The following is a 24,058-nucleotide window of genomic DNA, read 5'->3' on the forward strand; positions in this document are numbered from 1 at the left end:
GTTGTGGGGATGTGTTCTGTTTCTCTGACAGGATGACCATGAGGGCAGTGTCCAGGAACTTAATTAACATCAAAGAGTCCTACCTTCTTATAGACGGATATGGCTAACTCCTTGGCCTTTCCCAGCCTTTATTACCCTAGCCGGCCAGGCACCAATCCCAGTGGCATAGAAGCTGCCCCCAGAACTAGCTCTGAGTGACAACAGATAAGGGATTAAGCATCTCCCTGGACAGACCTGTAGGATGGGCACATGAGCTCTGCACATGGGAAGAGACGTTCTGCCATGTTGGAAGAAAGAAAAAGGACTGTACTTGATGTTGAGGCCTGAGAGAACACCTGAAATGTTGGCCCTGCCACCAATTGTACAGGACAAAGAGGTGGACTCCAAGAGTCAGTTGGCTGAACTCCTACTAAGGTACAGGGAAACAAGCTGCTAGAAGCCCTTTTTCTGAAGAGCCCAGCTGAACAGTTCCAACTGGACCTGTCCTGGACCCTGCTAGTGGCTTCTTCTGGAGTAAATCTTGACCTCAATTGCTTTCCTAAGACCCTTGTCAAAGTGTACTCCTCCTAAGATCCTGGAAAACCTGAAACTTAGACATTTTATGACTGCAAAGACCACCAATGGACTGGAACAAACCTGCCAACTCAACCCGAGGAAGGTGCACTGCAGCTGGGCCAAAGATTCAGGCTGCTCTAGCTCTGAGCTTTTCCGCAGCAGCAAATACGTTTCAGTAAGATTTTGAGCTACTTAGCCTTGTGGAGCCATGTTTGGCTACAGCTTTAAGCCTTGCCTTGCTGGGGCATCCGAGCTCAAACAAAGTGAATGTGTCAAAAGGTAAAGATTTCACCGAGAAAAGGTGCCAAAAGTATGTATCCTGAAAGAGACCTTCCTTGTGTGCAAATTTTTAATTTCTCCCACTGTGAGCTTTACCTTCAAACCTCAGTGGCTTTTCTGGGACCTAGTCCAACATCTATCTGTCCTGGAGGAGCCCATCTCAGCCACATACTGCTGCCTTGTCCCACTGAGAATTTTTGACTTATTTTTCTGAGACTAAGTCAGAAGGTGAAACTTCCGAAGAGAACAAACCTGCTTCCTAAATCCGACCTGAATTCCATTACAGTTAGACTGAATTCATGTCTAGGAACTGGTTGAGTGCAACCAGATGACTGTGGTTGGCGCTTAACGCTTCTCGGCTCTATTTCTGCTTAAAACTTTCAAAATTCAGATCTCCGGATCACCCTGTTGGATTTTTGCCATTTTGGTGCTATTTTTTCATTGTATTATTCTCTATTTTTATAATTGGAATAGGATTTTATTGTGTTGTGCTTTCGACTATTTAACCATTTTGGCACTTATAAATGCTTTGCACATTTTCTTAAGTTAAGCTTGTCTGCTCTGTGCCTTAGATACCAGGGTTTGTGCTTAGGTTTAAATTACTGAGGGCCAGATGTACAAGCTACCAATTTGCGAATCGCAAATTGCATCGCATTTGCAACTCGCAATTTGCGACTCGCAAATTGTGATGTATAACAGTGTCTCAGATGGGAAACAACCACTACAACACGGCCGTTTCCACGCATAACCATAATCACACATGCATTACAATGCATGCGTGGTTACCACGCATAGCCTTTACCACACATACCTTTACTACGAGATACATAGTAAAGGCATGTGTGTTAAAGGATAAATTAAAAAAGGGGGCTTGTGGGGGTCTCCACCCCACCAAAAAAGTGTGTGTTTAAAAAAGGGGGCTTGGCGGGGTTCCCCCCCTCAAAAAATGCACCTGTTTCCGTCGCAATGTGGAGGCAATCGGTGTTGTTAGAGGAAACGGAAAGACACTTTCGCTTTCTCTTTACGACGTGCAACGCAGAGCGGAAGAGCTGGGAGAGGAGAGGACGTGGAGAGGTGAGGGGGATTTTAGTTTAAAAAAATAATAATTTAAAGGATGAGGGGGTTGTGTGGGATCGGAGATAACCTTTACCAAAAATATGCCATTAACATGCATGGTTTTACAATAAAAATCGTTGTAAAGATATGCGTGGTAAAGGCATTTTTTTGGTAAAGGTTATGCGAGATAATGGCATTTGCGTTGTAACGCATGCGTGGTAAAGGCATGCGTTGCAACGGAATGCGTTGTAACGTCATTCAACCGTCTCAGACACAGTTAGCAATTTCTAAGGGGGTCGCAAATTGCATGCCTCATGAATATTAATGAGGCTGTCACAATTTGCGACCCCATTAGGAATGGCTAGCACTCCCAGGGATGGTGGCCTACTAGGGTCAGCAGACCACCATGTCTGGGACTGCTTTTAAATAACTCAGTTTTTTCTTCTTAAATGCAGCCTGTTTTCCTTAAAGGAAAACGGGATGCATTTAAAAAAGAAAAATGAAACTTTTCAGTTTCATTTTCTTAAAGGCAGGCAGTGGTCCCTGGGATCACTGCCTGCTTTAAAAAATATTTTCTCACGTTAGAAGCCACAAAAAAGGGTCATATATCTGACCCGAAACCTTTTCTGAACCTAGCAAAAACCGAACACAAATGGTGGCATTATTACTTGTCATCAATATTACTTCCATCTAGCCTCACTATTAATCCACTTTTCACACTGTGGTACTATAATAAAGTAGGCAATAATAGCAGTGAACATGGAAAGTTCTAAAACATGAAAAAATGTTAAGGCAGCCACTACTGACCCTAAAAGCAAATGAACCAAACCCAACTGCCTGAAAATTATTTCTCAAACAAAGTGTCACGTCTCAATTTAGAACGGAGTGGAATAAGTCACCTCATCCAAACAGGGCTATAACAGTGTGCTGAAAGAACTTTTATGTATGACATAATGAATAATACCTTTAATCTTGTCAGGATATATATCCTTAGTTTATTGTATATATCTATAATACACTGTTACATCAATTTACGTAAATTGATCATAAATAGTCAATAAAATTGATACAAAAGACAAATACGCATATAAAATGATAGAAACCCCTACAAACCAAATGTGTATATCATACATTTTTTACAAAACGTGCCCCACATTATCATACATTTTTTCAACACAGCGCTCATTCATTCACTCATTCAAACACGTAGACAAAACAAAGACAGGACTGATCAACTCCACAAGTACCCAATATTCATTGAAATCATGAATAATCAAACATATGGCAAAAAAATGAGATATTTATGCAAACTATTTCCTTATTCGATGTTGTTTTGATATCAACAATACTGTTGTTATGTCTTATGATTTGTTTTATACATTTTTGAATATTTTTTTTATGAAAACAAGATCATGTGATGGCAACCAGTCTTGTTGGGAAATTGCACCAGTCATGCTGGCAAAAAAGCTGCGACCTGCGTTTCGGTGAGAGACCCGGATACAAAGGTCTCACCTTCTTCAGGGCGCTTCGAAAAGGAGGTAAGGGGGCAGAAAAAGCATGGGGAATCAGAGCTGGCCTCAACATACGGCCCTCATCGGCTAAAGCATAGCCTTATTATGTGCAAAAACCCAGCTGGGGATATGGCAACCTCGGGAAACGTGAATGTGGCTCAGGACCGAAGGCACAATGGCGAAAATGGAGACCTGGGATGTCCGGGCAAAATTTGTTTTGAAGAAAAAAAACATATATATATATATATATATATATATATATATATATATATATATTCTCCACAAGCCTTTCCACGATGAAAAAAGCGTTCTTGAGCCCAGTTCCTTAGCGTGCTTATTTATTTAGAAATAGCAAACAAACGCCCGACGCGTTTCGGTGCCACTGCACCTTGGTCACGGGTAGTCAGCAGTTTGTGAAAAGTGCTACATATAGTGTGTAAACAAAACATAAACATAAAAGTAGGACTACCTGTCCCAACTCAACAAAAGGACTTTCAAATTTGGCATCCATTTTGTAATGGTCAACTCGTCACAAGTTACTATTCAAAACATTTTGTAATTTCACTGATTACAACGTCTTGTACATGCAACATAAACATACTTGTGCAAATTGGATGCGTGGTGATTTCTGAACAAAAGTAGTGATAAATCCAGCTCAAGTGAGCATACTACTACAAACCAATAATTTTATCAGTCATCACGCGGTTAACCAATCTCGCTGTGTTATGCTTGATTAACGCCCAAGTGGGCTGTCTCGTGAGTTTATGTTCTTTTCATCTCAAATACTGCCCCAGTGGGCCCAAAATCATCAGTCGCTTATACATTTCATTCTTTCACTATGTGCGAACCAAATCATAATTTCATAGAGCCTTTGAAAGTTGATCTTCATAATGGCATGCTGACAGTTTGGTCTCCTACAAAACATAAACAAATTTTGCAATCACTATACTAATACAGATAATTTAAAAAAACAAACTTATGGCTTCATATTTACATCTATAATATCTTTTGATTAGAGTGTCAAGTATACAGCACGTTGAAGTTAATTAGCCCAGATGAACCGACATCTCTTCATCTTTGTTTAAACCTGATGGTTGTACGGTGTCATATTTAATAATTATTTTGGACTCCAGTTTCCGTAGCTCTCTCACTCTGTCACCACCCCTTTCCGATTTTGGAATTCTATCTAGGGCACAGAATTGTAGGACATTGATATTCTTTCCATGTGTTTCTTTAAAATGTCTAGCAATGGGATATTGCCTGTCTTCATTTATAATGGCCCTCGTGTGTTCCAAGATTCTTTTTTTCACCTGGTGAATGGTACTCCCGATGTATACTAGAGGGCAGGGACAACACAAAGCATACACACAAAAATCTGATTTACATGTTAGATGTTTTTGAATTATGTAAGGTTTTTGGTTTTTTGATAAAGTTAGTTCTTTCCGATTCACACTATTTTTACATGCCTTGCATGAATTGCATGTGTAAAATCCCTTTATCTCTTTCCATTTTTGCTCTTTAATATTCACAGTGCTACTGCACAGAAGATCTTTAAGAGCTGGACATTTCCTGAATGTGACCTTTGGCTGACTTCCCACTGCTTTTTTCAACTCAGGATCCATGTTTAGGATATGCCAGAATTTTTTCAGACATTTTCTGACCTGCCACGACTGGCTAGAGTATGCAGTAATGAACCTTATTGGTTCGTCTTGGTCATCTTTGGGGATTTTGGGGTTTAAAAGGTCATCCCTCAAAACGGTTCTAACTTTGGCACATGCTTGTTTGATTATTTTGTTTGAGTATCCCCTTTCCTCAAATCTCTCTTTCATGTTTATCATCTCTGATTCAAAGTCTGATGGTGTGCTGCAATTTCTCTTGGCCCTTAGAAGTTCCCCATAGGGGATACTTCGAATCAGATTCTTTGGGTGGCAGCTGTCCGCATGTAGCAGGCTGTTGCCTGCTGTTGGCTTTCGGAACAGCTTGCTTTCCATTTTGCCATTTCTAACATTGACAATCACATCAAGAAATTCGATGGTTTCCTTTTCAATTGTACACGTGAATGTCAAATTGCACTCATTTGCATTTAAACTGGCCACGAATTCCAAAGCACTATCTTTTTCTCCCTTCCAGAGACAAAAAACGTCATCTATATATCTTGCCCAGAGGCAGACGTTCTGGGTAAAGGCTAAGATCTTACTGGCCACCTGCTCCTCCCACCAGCCCAGGTAAAGACCCGCGTAGCTGGGGGCGAAGCAGGTTCCCATCGCCGTACCTCGGGCCTGGCAATAGATGACGTGGTCAAACAGAAAGAAATTATTTGAAAGACATCTTTGCATCATGCATACTAGCATTTCAGTGTGTGAAAGGTACTTGATGTCTCTCTGCTTCAAAAAATGCTGATTGGCTTGTACTCCCAAATCGTGTGGTATACACGTATATAAGCTATTGACATCAAGTGTCATTAGCCACATGTCATCTTCCCACTGGACCTTTTCAATAACTCTTAAAAAATCTCGAGTGTCCTGTAGGTAAGAGGGGAGTTTCTGAACAAAAGGGCGTAAAAAGTGGTCAATGTATTTGGAGGTGTTTTCATAGGTGCTTCCTATGGAGGACACAATGGGTCTTCCTGGAGGATTGACCCTGTCTTTATGTAACTTTGGCAGTAAATAGAGTGCCGGTAATTTGGGATGATCACATTTGAGAAATCTGTACTCCTCATCTGATATCAATTTTTGACGTTTCCACTCAGCTAGTTGTAGTTGGTATTCAATGTTGCTATTCTCGTAACAACTCCTGTTACTAATTGTGTAGCTATTAACATCATCCAGTTGTCGTCTACCTTCATTCAGATACAATTCGGTAGGCCATACCACAACATTACCACCCTTGTCTGATTTTTTAATTACAATCTCTTTGTTGTTCTGTAATTCTCTGATTGCTGTGGTTTGTTTGTTACTCAAATTGGTATATTTTAATTTACTGGATTTGTTCAATTTTTTAAATTCTTGAGTTACACCTTTATCAAACACATCAATAATTTCATTGTGGATTTGAGGCAAGAATCTGGATTTTGGTTTAAAGTTACTGTCGCTACTGCAATCAAAAATTACATTCTCCTCAGTTAAACAAGTTCGCGCATCTATCGGATTGTCATCATCAACTTCTAGCCCCCTCATTGTCTGGAGTAAATCTATATCAGCAATGGTTAAGATGGTAGGTTCTACCGGATTGCTTATGGTAGACAATTTCCTATTTTGAAACCATTTACGTAATTTTAACTTTCTTACAAAATGAAAGAGATCTATTCTTCCCTCTGTATAATTAAAGTTACTTGTGGGGCAAAATGTGAGACCTAGTGACAATACTTCAGTCTGATCACATGTTAACTGGAAGTTCGATAAATTTACCACAGTGCGGTTGTCTTTCATTTTCTGTCCGTCTTGCCTCTTGTCGTCATTCCCACGTAGGCATCCAATACTCCTTGTTTCTTTGCGCCTCTTCTGCTTCCTCCTCTGGCGCCTCGACCGCGACCTCGACTTGGCGATTCTTGTGGCCCTGGGCTTCCCATCCCTTGTCGGCCTTGTGCCAGAAGCGAGAATTCCTTTAAAATGTTGGATTTTACTCCCTCACTGTTTGGTTGCTTTCCAGTTGGTTCATCCACCTTTGCTGAATGGACGGTGGTATCCTGCGATCTACTGGTTCCACTTGTTTCTGGTATTTCCACAATTGGATTGATTTGATCTCTATCTGAGGTTCCCAATACTTTTTGATTAAGTTCTCTCAAATAGTCAAATTTTTTACCAAACGTAAAAATTTGGCCCCTTTCGTAGTCCAGTTGATCGCGATAAAATTTGCTTTGTTTTTTCATTTTGATTTCCTCCTCAGCCTTTTCCAACCTTGAGGTGAGTTTTTTCATTTCTGTCTCAAATTCATTTTCGGAATATTGACTTTTCAGTTGCGATGTAATTTGATCAATTTCTCTTGCCAATCTTTCAGTATCTTTTAATGCATATTTGATCAGCAGTTTCAGCATTGTCGTTGAACATTGATGGTTGTTCTGTACCCATTCCTCAATCAGTTCGGGGTCTGGGTCGCTAAATGTTGGGGTCAGGAAGATGCGCAGACCGCGTGGTACGCGTTCACAGTCAACGTATTTTTGCAGAGTGGTGGCTTCCCACCACTTGACTTGTTCCATCTTTGCGCATTTCCAGAGTTTGTCCCAAAATTCTTTCTTACTTTTAGGGTCTCGTGCTGTGTCATTGCCCGATCCACTCAAATCCGATCTTTCCATGTTTAAAGGGATAAACAGCGATTCTGCCGCTTCCCGTCGTGAAGCCTCTCTGTTTGCTAAATTCATTTCTCATGTATTCTGAAATTCACCATCCGAGAATTTCCTTGCTTTCTTCGAAAGCAGTCACACGCTTCCTCAGCAGCCGCCTACCAACGTAGCCGCGCTGGTTCCACCTGCACTTCGGCCACACCGTTGCTTTTTGCCGAAGCTTTCCGATACGTTCCAAGATTATGCTCCCCGTGCCGTGATCGGCTCCTTGGGTTTAGCAGATAAATAGATGTTACCGGAACAGAAAAGCTTCTTCACTTGCAATCCAAACACTGTAGCTCCGAAGGCGGGCAGGGAAATTGTGTCTCAAAGAGGCAAACAATTTTGTAAACAGTTCGCTGGTTTCCCTGCCACTTTTGCGGTGGCGGGCTCAAGCGAGGTAGCGATCCTCATTCAATTCTCCACAAGCCTTTCCACGATGAAAAAAGCGTTCTTGAGCCCAGTTCCTTAGCGTGCTTATTTATTTAGAAATAGCAAACAAACGCCCGACGCGTTTCGGTGCCACTGCACCTTGGTCACGGGTAGTCAGCAGTTTGTGAAAAGTGCTACATATAGTGTGTAAACAAAACATAAACATAAAAGTAGGACTACCTGTCCCAACTCAACAAAAGGACTTTCAAATTTGGCATCCATTTTGTAATGGTCAACTCGTCACAAGTTACTATTCAAAACATTTTGTAATTTCACTGATTACAACGTCTTGTACATGCAACATAAACATACTTGTGCAAATTGGATGCGTGGTGATTTCTGAACAAAAGTAGTGATAAATCCAGCTCAAGTGAGCATACTACTACAAACCAATAATTTTATCAGTCATCACGCGGTTAACCAATCTCGCTGTGTTATGCTTGATTAACGCCCAAGTGGGCTGTCTCGTGAGTTTATGTTCTTTTCATCTCAAATGTGCATTAGCAGTAGCACTGTGAATATTAAAGAGCAAAAATGGAAAGAGATAAAGGGATTTTACACATGCAATTCATACAAGGCATGTAAAAATAGTGTGAATCGGAAAGAACTAACTTTATCAAAAAACCAAAAACCTTACATAATTCAAAAACATCTAACATGTAAATCAGATTTTTGTGTGTATGCTTTGTGTTGTCCCTGCCCTCTAGTATACATCGGGAGTACCATTCACCAGGTGAAAAAAAGAATCTTGGAACACACGAGGGCCATTATAAATGAAGACAGGCAATATCCCATTGCTAGACATTTTAAAGAAACACATGGAAAGAATATCAATGTCCTACAATTCTGTGCCCTAGATAGAATTCCAAAATCGGAAAGGGGTGGTGACAGAGTGAGAGAGCTACGGAAACTGGAGTCCAAAATAATTATTAAATATGACACCGTACAACCATCAGGTTTAAACAAAGATAAAGAGATGTCGGTTCATCTGGGCTAATTAACTTCAACGTGCTGTATACTTGACACTCTAATCAAAAGATATTATAGATGTAAATATGAAGCCATAAGTTTGTTTTTTTAAATTATCTGTATTAGTATAGTGATTGCAAAATTTGTTTATGTTTTGTAGGGGACCAAACTGTCAGCATGCCATTATGAAGATCAACTTTCAAAGGCTCTATGAAATTATGATTTGGTTCGCACATAGTGAAAGAATGAAATGTATAAGCGACTGATGATTTTGGGCCCACTGGGGCAGTATTTGAGATGAAAAGAACATAAACTCACGAGACAGCCCACTTGGGCGTTAATCAAGCATAACACAGCGAGATTGGTTAACCGCGTGATGACTGATAAAATTATTGGTTTGTAGTAGTATGCTCACTTGAGCTGGATTTATCACTACTTTTGTTCAGAAATCACCACGCATCCAATTTGCACAAGTATGTTTATGTTGCATGTACAAGACGTTGTAATCAGTGAAATTACAAAATGTTTTGAATAGTAACTTGTGACGAGTTGACCATTACAAAATGGATGCCAAATTTGAAAGTCCTTTTGTTGAGTTGGGACAGGTAGTCCTACTTTTATGTTTATGTTTTGTTTACACACTATATGTAGCACTTTTCACAAACTGCTGACTACCCGTGACCAAGGTGCAGTGGCACCGAAACGCGTCGGGCGTTTGTTTGCTATTTCTAAATAAATAAGCACGCTAAGGAACTGGGCTCAAGAACGCTTTTTTCATCGTGGAAAGGCTTGTGGAGAATTGAATGAGGATCGCTACCTCGCTTGAGCCCGCCACCGCAAAAGTGGCAGGGAAACCAGCGAACTGTTTACAAAAATATATATTACCTACTGGCGGTCGCCAGTAGGTAGTTATAGTTAGGACCACGTTTCCATAGGAAAACCTCAACATTCTATTTTGAATAACTTTGGCGCCGGTCGACGAATCCTCGCGAATTTCTCAAAATAGGTGGGGCGCTACGCTCCGCTCCTACCCTGAAAGTGTCGGGGGGATCCGTCAAGCGGGGGCTGAGATAAAAGGGGGGTCCCAAAACGCGTTTTTCCCATGCATTTTTCCATAGGACCTTTAGAACGAGCTACAGCCCGAACGGCTGAACAGAATTACTCAAAATTTGGCAGAGAGGTAGTCCCTAGGTCAAGGAAGTGCCTTTTGTAGGTTTGGTGTAAATCTGTTCAGTAGATTCTGAGAAAATAGCCTTTAAATCAATATATATATCTGAGCCCGCTTACGGTACGCTTACCGTACGCTTACGGTAAGCGTACGGTGGCGTGCGCAAGCGTGATTCTGATTGGCTCTTAGATCTTAGTAAACATTCGAATCGGCCGAAACCAGGAAGCGGCGGCCGCCATTTTGTGTATTTCACTCTGAAAAAAAAGAGTGAAAACAAGGAAAGGGGGCAATGAGGAGAGTTACAGACCCCCTAACATTTGTAAGGGGGTCGAAGAAGGACAGAAAAGTACAAAAAAAACATTTATTGATTTTAAAAAAAATCACGGGGTACGCGTACGGTAAGCTTACGGTAAGCGTACGGTAGAAAAAAAAAAAAAAAAAAAAATGAAAATCAGATTTAAGTGTTTAGATATTAGGGGGCTCTAAAAAGAGCCGTTGTGTTTATGAAATGATTTTTTAGTGGTACCTACAAGTACCGATGCAGAGTCTAAGGTTCAAGAGGAAGACTCTGTTCCCTTCATCATTGAAGTGCACACCATCTCCTCTATAAATGTCTTGCATGTCATAACGCAAGTTGTTGTGGTAAATGGCACCCATACCATAGTCACGGAGGAAAGCAGAAACAGATTTGTTGACGTGCTTTCTTGCTTTGTCATCGCACCGCGTGCCCACCGTGCGTGCACGGCACTAACTGCGTAAAGTGGGCGCGCGGTGCGCGAAGCGCACCGCGTGCTCACTGTGCGCGCACGGAACGAACTGCGTTAAGTGGGCGCGCACGCCACGAATGGCGTAAAGTAACTTAGCATTTAAAAAACCGTACAAATTCACTGAAAAAACCATAGGTTTCACACACGTTATAGTTAGGAATTAGCATTTAAAAAACCTTGCAAATTCACTGAAAAAACCATAGGTTTCACACATGTTATAGTTAGCGGAAATTTTACTGATAAAAAACCAATGAAATTCCCCCGTTATAGTTAGTGCAGGCAACTATAACTCACGCGACCGCAATCTTCTGCTGATGACATATGTGTCTTTATGAAAAAAAAATATTTGTAATATATGTATAGCTAAAAATGTATGGAAGAAGACATGGGCAAATAAGTGTCTAAATACAGTATTAGCATCAGCAGAGAATGTGTGTTTTTCTGAAAATTAAATATGTTTTATATATGTATATCTCAAGGTCGATGGAAGAATAAATGAGTATATAAGTGTCTAAATGGATGATTTGTTTTTGAAAAATTGATTGTGTAACTGACTGATTAAGTGTATCATAGTGAATACATGGCTTAGTGAGTAATGTTTAAATATGTAAATATCTGTATCAGTCTCTCACTTTGTGTATAAGTGGCTGCATGGGTTGGTGAGTAGCTACATGGGTGTCTATATAGGTTATTAGTTGGTTTTTTGAGTATCAGTCTGAGTGTCTGCATGGTTCGGTGGGGGGTATTACGTAGTGCATAGGTGCATGAATGAGTGACTCACTGTTTGTATGTGTTGAACACAGCATGTGTGCAGGACTGTATGGGTGGATGAGTGTGTGTATGGGTGTGTTAGTGAGTGAATGACTGTCTCAATAGTGTCTTTATGAGTAACTACATATGTTTTAAACTAGTATATGTGACTATTGGTGTATATATGTGATTATATGTGAGAGTGAGAGATTGAAAGAGTTCCTGTATGAATAAGTATGTGTTTCAATAAGTGATTGTTTAAAAGACTAAGTATGTGTAAGTTTCCGTAGAAGTAAGTGTGGTGGTGTGTGTATAACTGTATATGCAAGTAAATGTATGTTTGATTCTTTATTAGCATGAGTGACTATGTGTGTGAGTAACTCTATGGATGAGTGGCATTGTGTAACAGGATGTATAGGTGTATGAGTACATATGATGAGTGAGTACATGTATGAGTGACTGTATAGGACTGTTGGTGAATGAGTGGATGTGTATGTGGATCTTAGAATTACTGAAGAGGTTGTTGTAACTGGTATTGGTATGTCCACTGTTTTGAAAATTTTAGTCTCTATTTTTGAATGTGTGTATCAAAGGTTATATTAGGGTGAGAGGAGGTCTGCCACTCTATCACAAGGATGATGTCATCAGTGATGTCATCAGTGATGTCATTTGCGATGTCATCAGTGATGTCATGAGTGATGTCCCTGGCCATGTCATGAGTGATGTAATATGTGACGTCATCAGCAGTGCATTGCGGGCGCGCGAGTTATAGTTAGCTGAACTAACTATAACGGGGGAATTTCAATGGTTTTGTACAAGTGAAAAGTCCAGCTAACTATAACACCCCTGAAACCTATGGTTTTTTCAGTGAATATATATATATATATATATGAAATGAACCAACCACCTACTCCATCAGAAGAAGGCACAGACATCAGGCTGTCGGTATACGGCTTCTTTTTATTAAAACAGGTCACACTCGACCCCTAGACACAAGAGACATGTTTCGGCTTCTATGAAGCCTTTGTCAATCTGATTGGTGCCATTACACTTTTGCATTATATAGTCCCACCCACACAAGGCATATATATATATAATGATATCCAGATGCAACATGGAAAATCAGAAACCCGTCATGGATAGAAGATATGTTCTAGTAAGGTTACACACGTTGCTCACGGTACAGGTCCTGATTACTGAGGCGTCATCGTCTTCATTGGTTGGATGTCCTGACACACTACTGACCCTTCTTATAACGAGCTACTTACTCTCAAGGAGACTCTGAAAAATTAAATTCCGAGTCTCTGTAAGTAGTACTCAAAAGGCCCACCATCAGAGATCCTCTCCATTCCCATCCTCTGGTAACAAATACTATCAACCGTACAACTGAGGTGTCTCTGACAAGCAAAAAATGAAGCCCAAGAAACAAATATTCCAACTATCATACCTGGATGTTCTGTCTGAAAAGGAAAAATGTTTTCTTGCATACTTGCCAAAATGCCCAGACACTTTCCCACCATATATAGACTCTTGTGTGCAAGGCGGCCAGAACAGGGCGTCCACCAAAACAAGTGTCTAGCCCACTCTTCTAACTCTACACTGCCTTTAAAGGTATGGGAAAGGCTTCATTCCTGATAGCAGAATCGTGGCCAGATCTGCTCGTGGAAACACCTTCGCCCGGGACCAAGACCCTCCCTATGTCGGGGAGGCAATTGTGGATTGTTTTTACGCTGCATTGGCAGGAAAAAAAACAATATTCGTTCACATGCATATGGTGAAAACCCCGAGCAAGTTAAGAGGGGTTTTTTTCATCAAAAAATGACCCCCTACTTTAAGAGTTTGTTATTGTGAAATTAAGTATATGCGAGCTGGGCTGTCGGTCGTGCCAACTGGCATTCTGCAATCCAAAGTAATTGGAGGAGATATTATTCGAATAAGAAGCAAGATATTGTATGCAAATGTAAGAAACTCAGCAAAATTGGCAGGGATGAAGCTGCGGGTGCTGCCAAGTGAGCACAATGTAATAATTTGAAAGGACTAAGGAAGTTACATGCATTATCTGGCAAAGTAAGTGAATATGCACAATACACCCACACACACACACCCACACACCTGAATCTACATCTCCACCCCATCATCATTCGTCAGCCCCTCTGTCGAGTACAACCAGCACACGTTCCCAAACAGAAGGCCTGACAAATGTTGCCCAATGTCGAGGGAATGTGCACCTGATGTTATTTGACCAGATTCGCTGCTGCGGGCCAATAATTAACCTCGAGTCTTGGCGCAGAGATGAATAGGCTCTTCTTTGACCCTGGCAGGGTTTGATGGACTGACAGGAGGGAAGACACTCCCAGGGGGATTTCAGACACGTTCAATCTATCCAGCAGTAGCGCACGTGGCCAATGCAAAGCACCCCAGCTGCTTTGCCTGTTTCGCTCCATTGTGTGTGGTTAAATGTCACAAACTGCAGCGATCTTTCCATTTCCGCATTGACATTTACTTTAACAGTTTAATGTTCTGGTTAAACACACAGGCGGCTGCCTGTTTGGGAGAACTTCTCATTAATCACGCCCGTAGGGAGTTTATTTTTCTAAAGACCAACACGACAACACAATAGCACCAGTACGAGAATAGAAAGCACAAAGTTATTGCTTTTATTGATGTCTAGTGAGATTTCTCTAGAGACCCACAGCTATTCCGTTCCTAATTACGGGAAGAGTGTCCGTGTGAATGAAGAGAAGCCGTTTTTTTTGCTATTTCCTACGACCAGAATCATCTGCCGTCTCTTGTTCTTCTTTCGGCCCCTTAGTAACTCTGTGGCACGTTATTAGGTACATTTATGGAACAGAGGCTAATTGGCTCTTTGTTTTGTTAGACAAAGTATGGTTCGTATAAATACATATTTAAAAAAACATAAAGGCCGGATACTTCTTAAACTTCCACGCTATAAACGAAATGAACTACTTTCACCCCACAGTCTTGGCAGGACCCCGAAGACGTAGCAGCTGGTAGACTCCAGATGTAAGTCTCTTGCCACAACTGCATTTTCCGTCCTCCGCAGACGTCATCGTGGGCTTGGCGCATTAGCATACCAGGTGCTGCATAAACCTGACACTGCACACTCCAAACACTTCCCTGGGCTAGCCTCAGCAGTTTGCCACATACGGTTTCCAAACAGGTTCATCAACACTGCGTTTTAACCCTAAGCAGTCCTGCTGACACAAGCGGCCACACAGGTGTACTCTGTGAAAACATTGTGGAACCAGACTTACTCTGACTGTCCGGCATCTCTATTGTATACCCGACCACATATATCAGTTGTCACTGCTCTTTGATAAGGACCCATTTTTGGGAGCACTAAACCAACGACTGGCAATGCTGTGCGCTGTTGTATGTTACTTGGCTAGTGATTGTCAACTTCTCTTTAAAAACAAATGAGGCTGCCTCCGATACCATTCCTCGTAATGCCAGTTTGCTTTGGCCATCTTACCGCCTAGGGGCATTAACAGATGCATTTTTTCCCATGTGCGCGGGCTCTGATTGTGCATTTCGCATCAGGGCCATTAAGTGTTTATTTTTCAGAACAATACACTGCATTGAACTCGGGCTCAGCCACAAAGGAAACACGCATTTGCAATGCAATCGGTCGCGCCTTTGGGAGCTTATATGTATTTAGCTGTGCAGCACATTAGCCTGGGTGCCAAAACATTTACTGTTCTTTAACATGGAGGGAAAAGAAGCAGCAAACTGCGTGACATGCCAGGTATGGGGACACATGAAGAGAAATATTGCCTTTCAGGGGGATATTGTATAGTCCAAAGCTCTGTTTTTAATAAAAAATCAGGGGCCTTCGGTGGTCATATCACTAAAATCGTGGTAGATAATTTCAATGGACTAGAATCTAGAGAATGCTAAATTGATTCTGGTATTTTACTGACCTCTGCTGGTCGTTTTTTATCAAGAAAGTTAGAGACAATTGCCAGAAAAATTTAAAAAAGAAAGTCCCTCAGTAGAAAGCAATTCTGGTATTTTACTGACCTCTACTGCTCGTTTCCTATCAAGATAGTTAAATAGAGGCAGTTGAACAAGCAGAAAGCAATTCTGGTATTTTACTGAACTCTGTTAGTCGTTTTCTATTAACACAGTTAAATAGAGGCATTTAAACCAAAACTCTGACAGTGGAACCCTCAAACACTACAGCACCTGAGCTGCTATCCCTTTAATATTCTGACCCCTCTATTCTTCTTGGGGTTTGTGTGCACACTGAAAAACACCCACGGTCACAATGCAAATCCTCATGGGATCATAATAATGTAAAACAAAAGCACAGGTGCACCACACATTAATTGCAAGGTGTGAAAGTACAGAAATATAACCTGTATACAATACAAATCTTCTTCAAAATTTCTTTTTATTCCAATTTTCTTTTTAAAACATAGTTGTTAGAAATGGGATTTCTGGTTGGCTAAGGCTTGCGCCAAAGTCAGGCAGAAACCACCACTCTAGTCAGGGCAAGGAAGTTACACGCCAAAGATAACCCCTGCTCACCCCCTTGGTAGCTTGGCACGAGCAGACAGGCTTATCCCTGAGGCAATGTGTAAAGCGTTTGCGCGCGCACCCAGCAACAACACCCAAGGCCCACCACAAAGGAAACTCCACACAAGGTATTCTATAAAAATAGCCTTTGTATTATACACAACACATCAGATAAAAACACACACTTTACAATGTGCCAACAGGCACGGGCAGAATTTACAAGGGATTATATGTACAGGGGACAGGGCCACATGGACCACTGTCCGAAATTAGCACTCTTAGAATTTAGGAATAATACTTTAGAACATAGCACACAATAACATATATAACACACAATCAGTAACTCCTGGTAACCAGAAAGTACCACCTACGCAACCCTAACCACCTTAGGAAAATACTGCGCAGGGAATCAGGACCTCACTAGTACCACCTGTACTAGGGAGAAAACAACCACCTTAGTATCACAATACCTGTAGGGGTCTAAGCACATAAACACAGGATGCATAAAATACATTCAGAGGTGTAAAGCAAAGCACATGACGCATAAACACACATTAGCCACTATCTGTGGCAGTCCCTAGGCCAACTGGCCTTGTCGGGGCAAGGACGCCCTATGTCCAGCCGAGTTAGGGCAAGACTGCGCAAGCCAAAGCGCAAGTAGCACTGGGCACAACCTAAACGTTGCAGTTGCCCACTAAGTGCTGGGCAGCTGGGAGAATGAGCCGGGGCGCCACTTTTGAAAGGCGCTTTCAAAACATATATGTCACACGTTGGAGCCTCGTGGGCTCGAGAACAACACGGCGCAGGGATGGAGCCACCTAGGCTCTGGGCATAACAATGCCACCCGTGGGAGCGTGCAAGTTCCACAAGAATAATTCCCCCAAAACGTGGGAGCCTTCTAGGCTCTTAAAACAAGGTGCCCCGCGTTGGAGCCTCACAGGCTCGAGACAAATGTGGCCCGTTGGAGTCCCTCTGGACTCTACGAAATACTGCCCCCGTCATTGGAGCCTTACTCGGGCTCGAGAACAATCTGGGGCACCGGTGGAGTGGTCTGCTGTCGGGTGCGGGACCACTCAGTTAGCTTGGGCACCACGGGCCCTCAGGACCACTACACACAACGTGGAGCAGGCTTGCATGTGGGGGATAGCGGCCGGCCTGAGTATCCCGCCCCAGCCCTCACTCACCAGCTCGGGCGGCTTGTCGGGTCTCCGGGCTTCTCACGGCTCCTCACGGCGGGGTAGGCTCCCGCCTATAGGTCCACTTCTGCTGGGCCGACGATAGAGCATACAACGCTCTGCTTTCTCTGGGGCAGCGGGGCTCTCTCCCTTCCCGAGAGCTCCGCTGGGGGATCGACGCACCCCTCTCTGTGCCGGCTTCCAGGAGACTCCGTGGGCGCGGGGCTTCCTTTGGAAAGTGGAAGTCCCGCCCCACGTCAGGCAACACGCGACCTGACTTCCGGTTCTCCCCGGCCGCGGCGGTGAATTCTACTTGGTGGCAAGCGGGGTGGGCACCCGTGAACGAGCGCCACAATGCGGGGTGGGCACCCGCTTTTGTTTTCACGCAAATATACGTAAATAAGCGGGGTGGGCACCCACCAACGAACGCCACAATAATGTCCCTGGCAGGGTGGGCACCTGCCAGGGGGCTTCAGGATCGTCAAAGAACGGGGCAAATGCCGGGTGGGCACCGGCTTGCAGAATTAAAGCGCTCCTAGCGCTAAGGATAAAAAGTGAAAGCGCTCTCAGCGCTAAAGGACAATAAAAGCTCCCAGACGCTTTAGGAAACCAAATAAAGCGCTCCCAGCGCTTAGGGGAGAATAAGCATAAAGTCCAGCAAAGTTTTCGGAAGGGGGCAAGGCTGGGCCAGGGGCCAGCTCACTGGGCCCTCCAGGGCAGGGAGGCAGTCCCAAGTGGCGGTTCCTCCTAGCCTCCAGCAGCAGCAGCCCCCTCCTGTCAGGATCCAAAAAGCAGAACAGTTTCTGTGGGGACACAGCCCCATTTTTATACACTAAAACCCTTTGTTCTGGGTGCAGGGTGAGGGGGAAAACCAGTCGCAGCTGGTTGGGGAGCACCCTTGATGTGCTCAGCCCCTCACTCTATTCACTGGCAGGGCTAGGGTCGTCAGTCGCACCACAGGGGGCGGAGCCATCATTGTGTGGGGAAAACCCTGCCCTATTCAGGACCCAGGTGTACTCCTCCCACCCATCTAGCTGCTGATCTCCCCATTCACCACTGGGTGACTCATCCTGACTCTGGGGAATCCCTAGCCCGTCACATGACCTCAACCAGCCAATCATGCGACAAGGCACACATTTCACACTGCACACCGAAGTGCCCACTTCTAGAAGTGGCACTTCCACACTAGGTACATGCACGCCGCACACATCATCGCGCAGCATTCAATCACACGAGTCCGCACATACCAAACTCGGGCCTGTACACCCCACGCATCAGGAACTACTAGGGACACATACATTCCCCATGCATTCCTATGGGAGGGCAGGCCTATCTCACCACATGCACTCAGAGCGCGCACGCACTTTACCCTGGGACACAGGGAAAGTGCGCAGAAACCAAAAATCACCACACCAAGTCACCAATAAAAAGCAAAAAAGTTCAGGGGTGAACCTGCCAGAAGGGCCAAGTCCAACAATAGTCATATGCATTACATTTTCACAGTGATACAGCCACAGCAGACGCGTTTCATCGTACTAGAGGACTTCTTCAGGGTTCATATCAGAAGTGTATGCAACGTTCCTCAAGATTATAGATGTTAAGAAGATATAAAAGGCAAGGGTGTCCAATATAATAATTGAAGGTACACCATCGGTTATGCAAGAGTAGTGCCAGAGATATATGAGGGAAATTATACCCAATTCGATCAATACTGAGATTAGTTAAAAGTCAGTCAGTCTACAGGGTCAGGTGAGATGTCAATAATATGGATAAGATCCCAAATGCAAGGCGTACATGTCGGTTAAGATCTTGCGAACCTACTACCGATTGCCCGGTTCAGTCACATCAGTATCATATCACCAGCCTAAAAAAAAACAAAAACGTATGCTGCAAATCCAAGCCTTGTCAGTTCCACTGCAAAATATATGTGCAGGAGCTGTAGCAGATAGTCAGTATCAGGCTATCAGCGGGTTTCCAACACGCCAAACGTCACGGCAGGAAGGACGTTTGGCATGTTGGAAACCCGCTGCGGCACTTCCAAAGTACAGGAATGCAACATATTTACAATAATATGTCATATTCCTGTGCTCTGCCCTGCGCTGGCACACAAACTGTTGCCATGCGCCGGCACAGGCACCCTTGCACCATGGTGTAAGGATGCCTGCGTCATGGGGAGATTGTTTTTGTGCAAAAACAATCACTACAGGCTTTTTCCTCATTCAATGCATGCTGTAGAATGCAGCACGCATTGAAAGAGGAAAAAACAAGGAGAAATGAAAACATTTCTCCTTGTTGCGCCTCGCTACACCACTCTAGGGTGGCATAGCATTCAGACGCATTTCCAGATTTACGATTCCTTGAAAATCTGGAAATGTGTCTTGTTCCATGAGTGTTGCGTGGGAACACCCACAGCAACACCCATGGAACACCCCTTTCATTCAAAGTGCTGCGTGTTAAAGGGGCCATATTTATAAGGACAGGAAAAGCAACGTAGGTTGGCTATTTCTGTCCTTGTAAATGTGGAGCAGTGACATGCGCCACCAGTACGTCACAAAAAGTGACGTACTGGTGGCACAGGGGGCTTGTAAATCTACCCCTTCTTATTACTGCAGCAATGAATGACAACAGGTGCAGCAATGCAGTTAGTCACAGAATTATAATCCCTGCCATAAAACATCCAGTCTGTCACTACAGTCAGCATCCACAACACCCTACAGTAGGGAACCCTTTAAATTCTGCGTTGGCCATATGCTTTTGGGTTCAGATGTAACATTTTTCCACTGAAATATTGACGTATTGGTCTCGGTAGAGATTTGAGAGTTAAGAATCAAATGCCAACCCATATGTACCAAAAAGTAAAAAATACTGATTCTAGGTTGAGGGAGTTCACCTGTGGTGGCAGGGTGACTCCACCATAGGTGCACAGAAGCTTAGCCAGCTGGACAGGTGGTTTGGAACATAGGCTGTCAAAGAGCAGGGTAAGAGAATGTGGCCAGACAGCAGCATTGCTGGAACAAGACTAGCTGAGTTATGTAATGAGGTGGGGCAATTCTTCATGTCGTGAGGCAGTTCATCACATGGTGGATCTGATCTGTGAGAGCTTAGCCTGGAGTAAGAGGTGGAGCTTTAAGAAACAGGCAAGAATTTCAGTCACTCTGGGGGTTAAAAGAAGCCTGACATGATAATCAAGCAATACAAATATGTGTCTTTCTTATGTTCTCTAGGTTTTTCACAAGGACTATACCCTTTGCATGTGGAGTAAAGAATGGGCTGCCCTGCAACCGCAGCTGGATCGATCAACTCGTACTGTTTAGTACCATACTCTTAGCCTTCAAATTTCCTATGACATTGTGTCAAGCACCTACAGTTGCCCCAACCTGCAGTTAGACTGAAAACTAGCCAGTGGAGGGAACTCTTTCATCATTTTTTCAACAGAAATTCACAGAGGTTATCTGGTGACAGAGCTGCTTGAGATGTCATAACTCTATCCACTGGTGAACTTAGAAACAGGCCCCACCTTCGGGCACATGTTATAGAAGTTACGGCCGGCACAGGTAAGTGCGCTGGGCTGGTAGGGAGGGGCATTCTTCTTCATTAAAGGAACCATATAGTGGGCCAAAATTGTGTCTAAACATTTTGCAAAAGCATTGAATCAGACTGACGTGGGCCACAACCAGCAACTTGGAGGGAAAATTGAAAATTGGACAAAGGTTTTTGGAGTCATTGACAGCAAAGCAAATGCTACTTTTTAAAATAGAGTTTGACACAGCATATTTAATGTTGTGGGGACCTGGCCTGTGCAGACGAAAGTATGGATCCTGCCACTTCAAGATTTTGTCACATTGAAAGACATGCGTGGTTCTGTGGATTCCTGGTGCTAGATTAAAAGAAACGTTTGAGCTTGAGACAGTGTGAAAGATGAATAGAAATTCGGTGATAGAGCCACTCCACCAGTGGCCGTTAACACTGTCCTAGCTGAGGCAATGAGATACATGAAGTAGGACTGGTTGCTACAATATTTCAGATCAGTAGATTTATATCTTGAATATTGCTAACTGCGTCCCAATTTGTAAAAGTATGTCTGGCTAAGCTGCAAGGATGCTAAGGTATAACTGCCATACAGTTTCATAAACTTTAACAAGTACTTATGGGCCCTAAAGATAGATACAATATCAACAGTGTGACACTCAGTTTAAGCTATCTGATTCACAACTGCCCTTGCCCCATCTGATTTCCTTAAGCATACATAGTTACCTCTTCCAAGCCTCCCCTTCCTTTTAGGGACACCAGAAGTTGACATGCTGTCTCCACCACAGCCCTTCTGGATTTTCAGCACAACTAGCACAGAATGAGATTGACTGAGCCCTAGATCTAAGAAGGATCGTCGCATTGGTCAAACAGGTGATTGACTGCTGCAGGCCATCTGACAGTCAAAAAGACACTGTCTATATTTATCAATGACATCTCTACATTCAACTTCTTAGCAAGAGACAGAAGTGCGACAGTGATGCTAATGACATCCAATCACAACAGGCCTCACAAAGGCAAAACTCTAGAAGCTGGGTAAATAGGCTCTGGATCTATTATTGTTTCAGATGTGCTGCAGTGGCAGCCGACTGATTGAACCCCCTGCCTTGGTGGTCTTTTAAAGGAATCAGCTTTACGCATGATACATTCCGACAGCCTTATGTATCACTCTTTCAGATACACAAACATGGCATGTGACTGAACCTAAGTCATATGCCCTCCAGCAATTCCAGAGATGAAATTGACAACACTGTTACGGCTAACTAAATGCAATACTTTGCTAGCCAAAACTTTGTTGACATAACATGTGATGTGCTCTACCCTTATCTTCAATACCCCTGATAGATAATTCTGGCATTTTCCAGGGGCTCTTACAGCTCTCTGTATCGCACACCTACTTGACTTTCATTGTAAAACCAAATAGTCTCTCAGCTTTAATTTCTTACTCCACCGTATCTCAAATGCACCAGTATTTGAACAGCTGCCCATGGAAGCCTTGGCTATTAATTGTACTGCAAAACTCAAATAATGCTGCAGACATATGCAAAGTAGACAATGGGTTTCTTGGCAAATCTAGACAGAAAAAAACCTTTTAGTGGAAATGGTAGCAGTAAGAGGAAAGTCACAGTGTAACATTGATCCTGTCTGGCTGTAATTTAACTCTATAAATCACAGGTGCATGTAAAGATGAAATAAGACCTTTGGGATTGTGAAATTGAATGTGAGTTTTTCAAAGTCCCATTCACAGACTAATGAAGTGATCTTTTGATAAAGAAAGCTGAGAAACAATGATACTATATTAAGATATTAATTCACTGCAATTTATGGATGAATGCGATTTGTATTCCGATTATAACTCTCTCACTCTCCAAGTCTCTTGGTCTTTGTCAGTTCAGCGTTATAGTATATCCTCCTTTGTTATTTGGAACGTGAATTCCATTTTTGTCATAACCACTACGAGAATGACCTGTGAACCAACGCTGGGTCTTATATCATGTTAGGACTATGTGTGTATGTAAAGCGATTTAACGCCTGGGAGGCTATCCTGGCCTCGAAGCAGGAGCAGTGATGCCCTAGCATGTGACTAAGCCTAGTAGGACTAGTCCAAGAGCCACGTCTACAGCTTCTTGCGGACGTCAAGAACTGAAGAGGTGGCTCTGATGTGACATGGCAGGTCATTCCAGGCTTTAGGAACGAGGTATCAGGCCTTACTGCCAGTCATGGTTGTACATACGTGTGGGTGGTGTGCGATTACGAGATCGGTTGATCAGAGGTGTCCGAGCGTTTTGTGGAATCTGATGTGGTGCACAAAGCGGGCCTTCATTCGTATTTGTGAGAGTCCCTTGTTATAGCAAATTTTTCTGATTAAGACAAAACTACTGAAAACAACAACGAAATTTAAATGTGCACCTTGGATGTGTGTATAAAAACAAAACCGAAAACGAGTTAAGTTGAACCATCTAGCACTGAAAGTGTGCTTGGTTAGTTAGAGAATGGTAGAGTCAATAACCATAGTGATTTTCAGCGGAATTGTATTACTGATTACTTATATTTCTAACAAAGTTGTTGTGAAAATGAAACATTGAAACTGAGCATTTCTTGCAAAGTCACTTGATAACATATATCGGTGCAAAACTCTAAAGTCACATGTTAGAGCTTTGACATTTTTAGTATAGATGTCTGATATTATATGGATTCTAGATTTATGAAAACAATTTTGGTTAAATGCTTGTAAAAAAACGCTTTTACGTGTTACTACTTTGAGAATGCAGAAGCAGGCTGTTGGACTTGGCCCTTTTTGCAGGGTCATCCCTGAACTTTTTGCCTTCCTCCTGTATTTTTTTTCTGACCTGATGTTGGCTGTTTTATGACTCTGGGCACTTTACCACTGCTGATCAGTGCTAAAGTGCATATGCTCTCTATTGTAAATTGATGTATTGATTAGTGACTCCGTGATTGGCTTATTTGATTTACTTGTCCGACCGTAGTATAGTGTACAATGTGTGCCCAGG

General features: G+C 42.8%; 2 protein-coding genes across 8 annotated transcripts in view; one reads left to right on the forward strand and one right to left on the reverse strand.

Annotated features, from left to right (window-relative positions):
• The window catches only part of MLIP (muscular LMNA interacting protein), a 1,822,558-nt gene that overhangs the window by 554,132 nt on the left and 1,244,368 nt on the right, over nucleotides 1-24,058 (forward strand). The window lies entirely within an intron of this gene.
• Nucleotides 3,723-8,078, reverse strand: LOC146817273 (uncharacterized). The gene is made up of 2 exons (XM_085610854.1): nucleotides 6,809-8,078; nucleotides 3,723-4,315 (listed from the first exon to the last, which is right to left on the reverse strand). The coding sequence occupies exon 1, from the start codon at nucleotides 7,756-7,758 to the stop codon at nucleotides 6,826-6,828; it is 933 nt and encodes a 310-aa protein (XP_085466980.1). The 5' UTR covers nucleotides 7,759-8,078; the 3' UTR covers nucleotides 3,723-4,315; nucleotides 6,809-6,825.

The sequence above is a fragment of the Triturus cristatus genome, chromosome 6 (genome assembly GCF_964204655.1).
Source record: "Triturus cristatus chromosome 6, aTriCri1.1, whole genome shotgun sequence".
Taxonomy (NCBI): domain Eukaryota; kingdom Metazoa; phylum Chordata; class Amphibia; order Caudata; family Salamandridae; genus Triturus; species Triturus cristatus.

What these genes read in the sequence shown, in the direction of transcription:
- LOC146817273 (XM_085610854.1), bottom strand. Translation starts at nt 7,758, where the DNA reads ATGAATTTAGCAAACAGAGAGGCTTCACGACGGGAAGCGGCAGAATCG.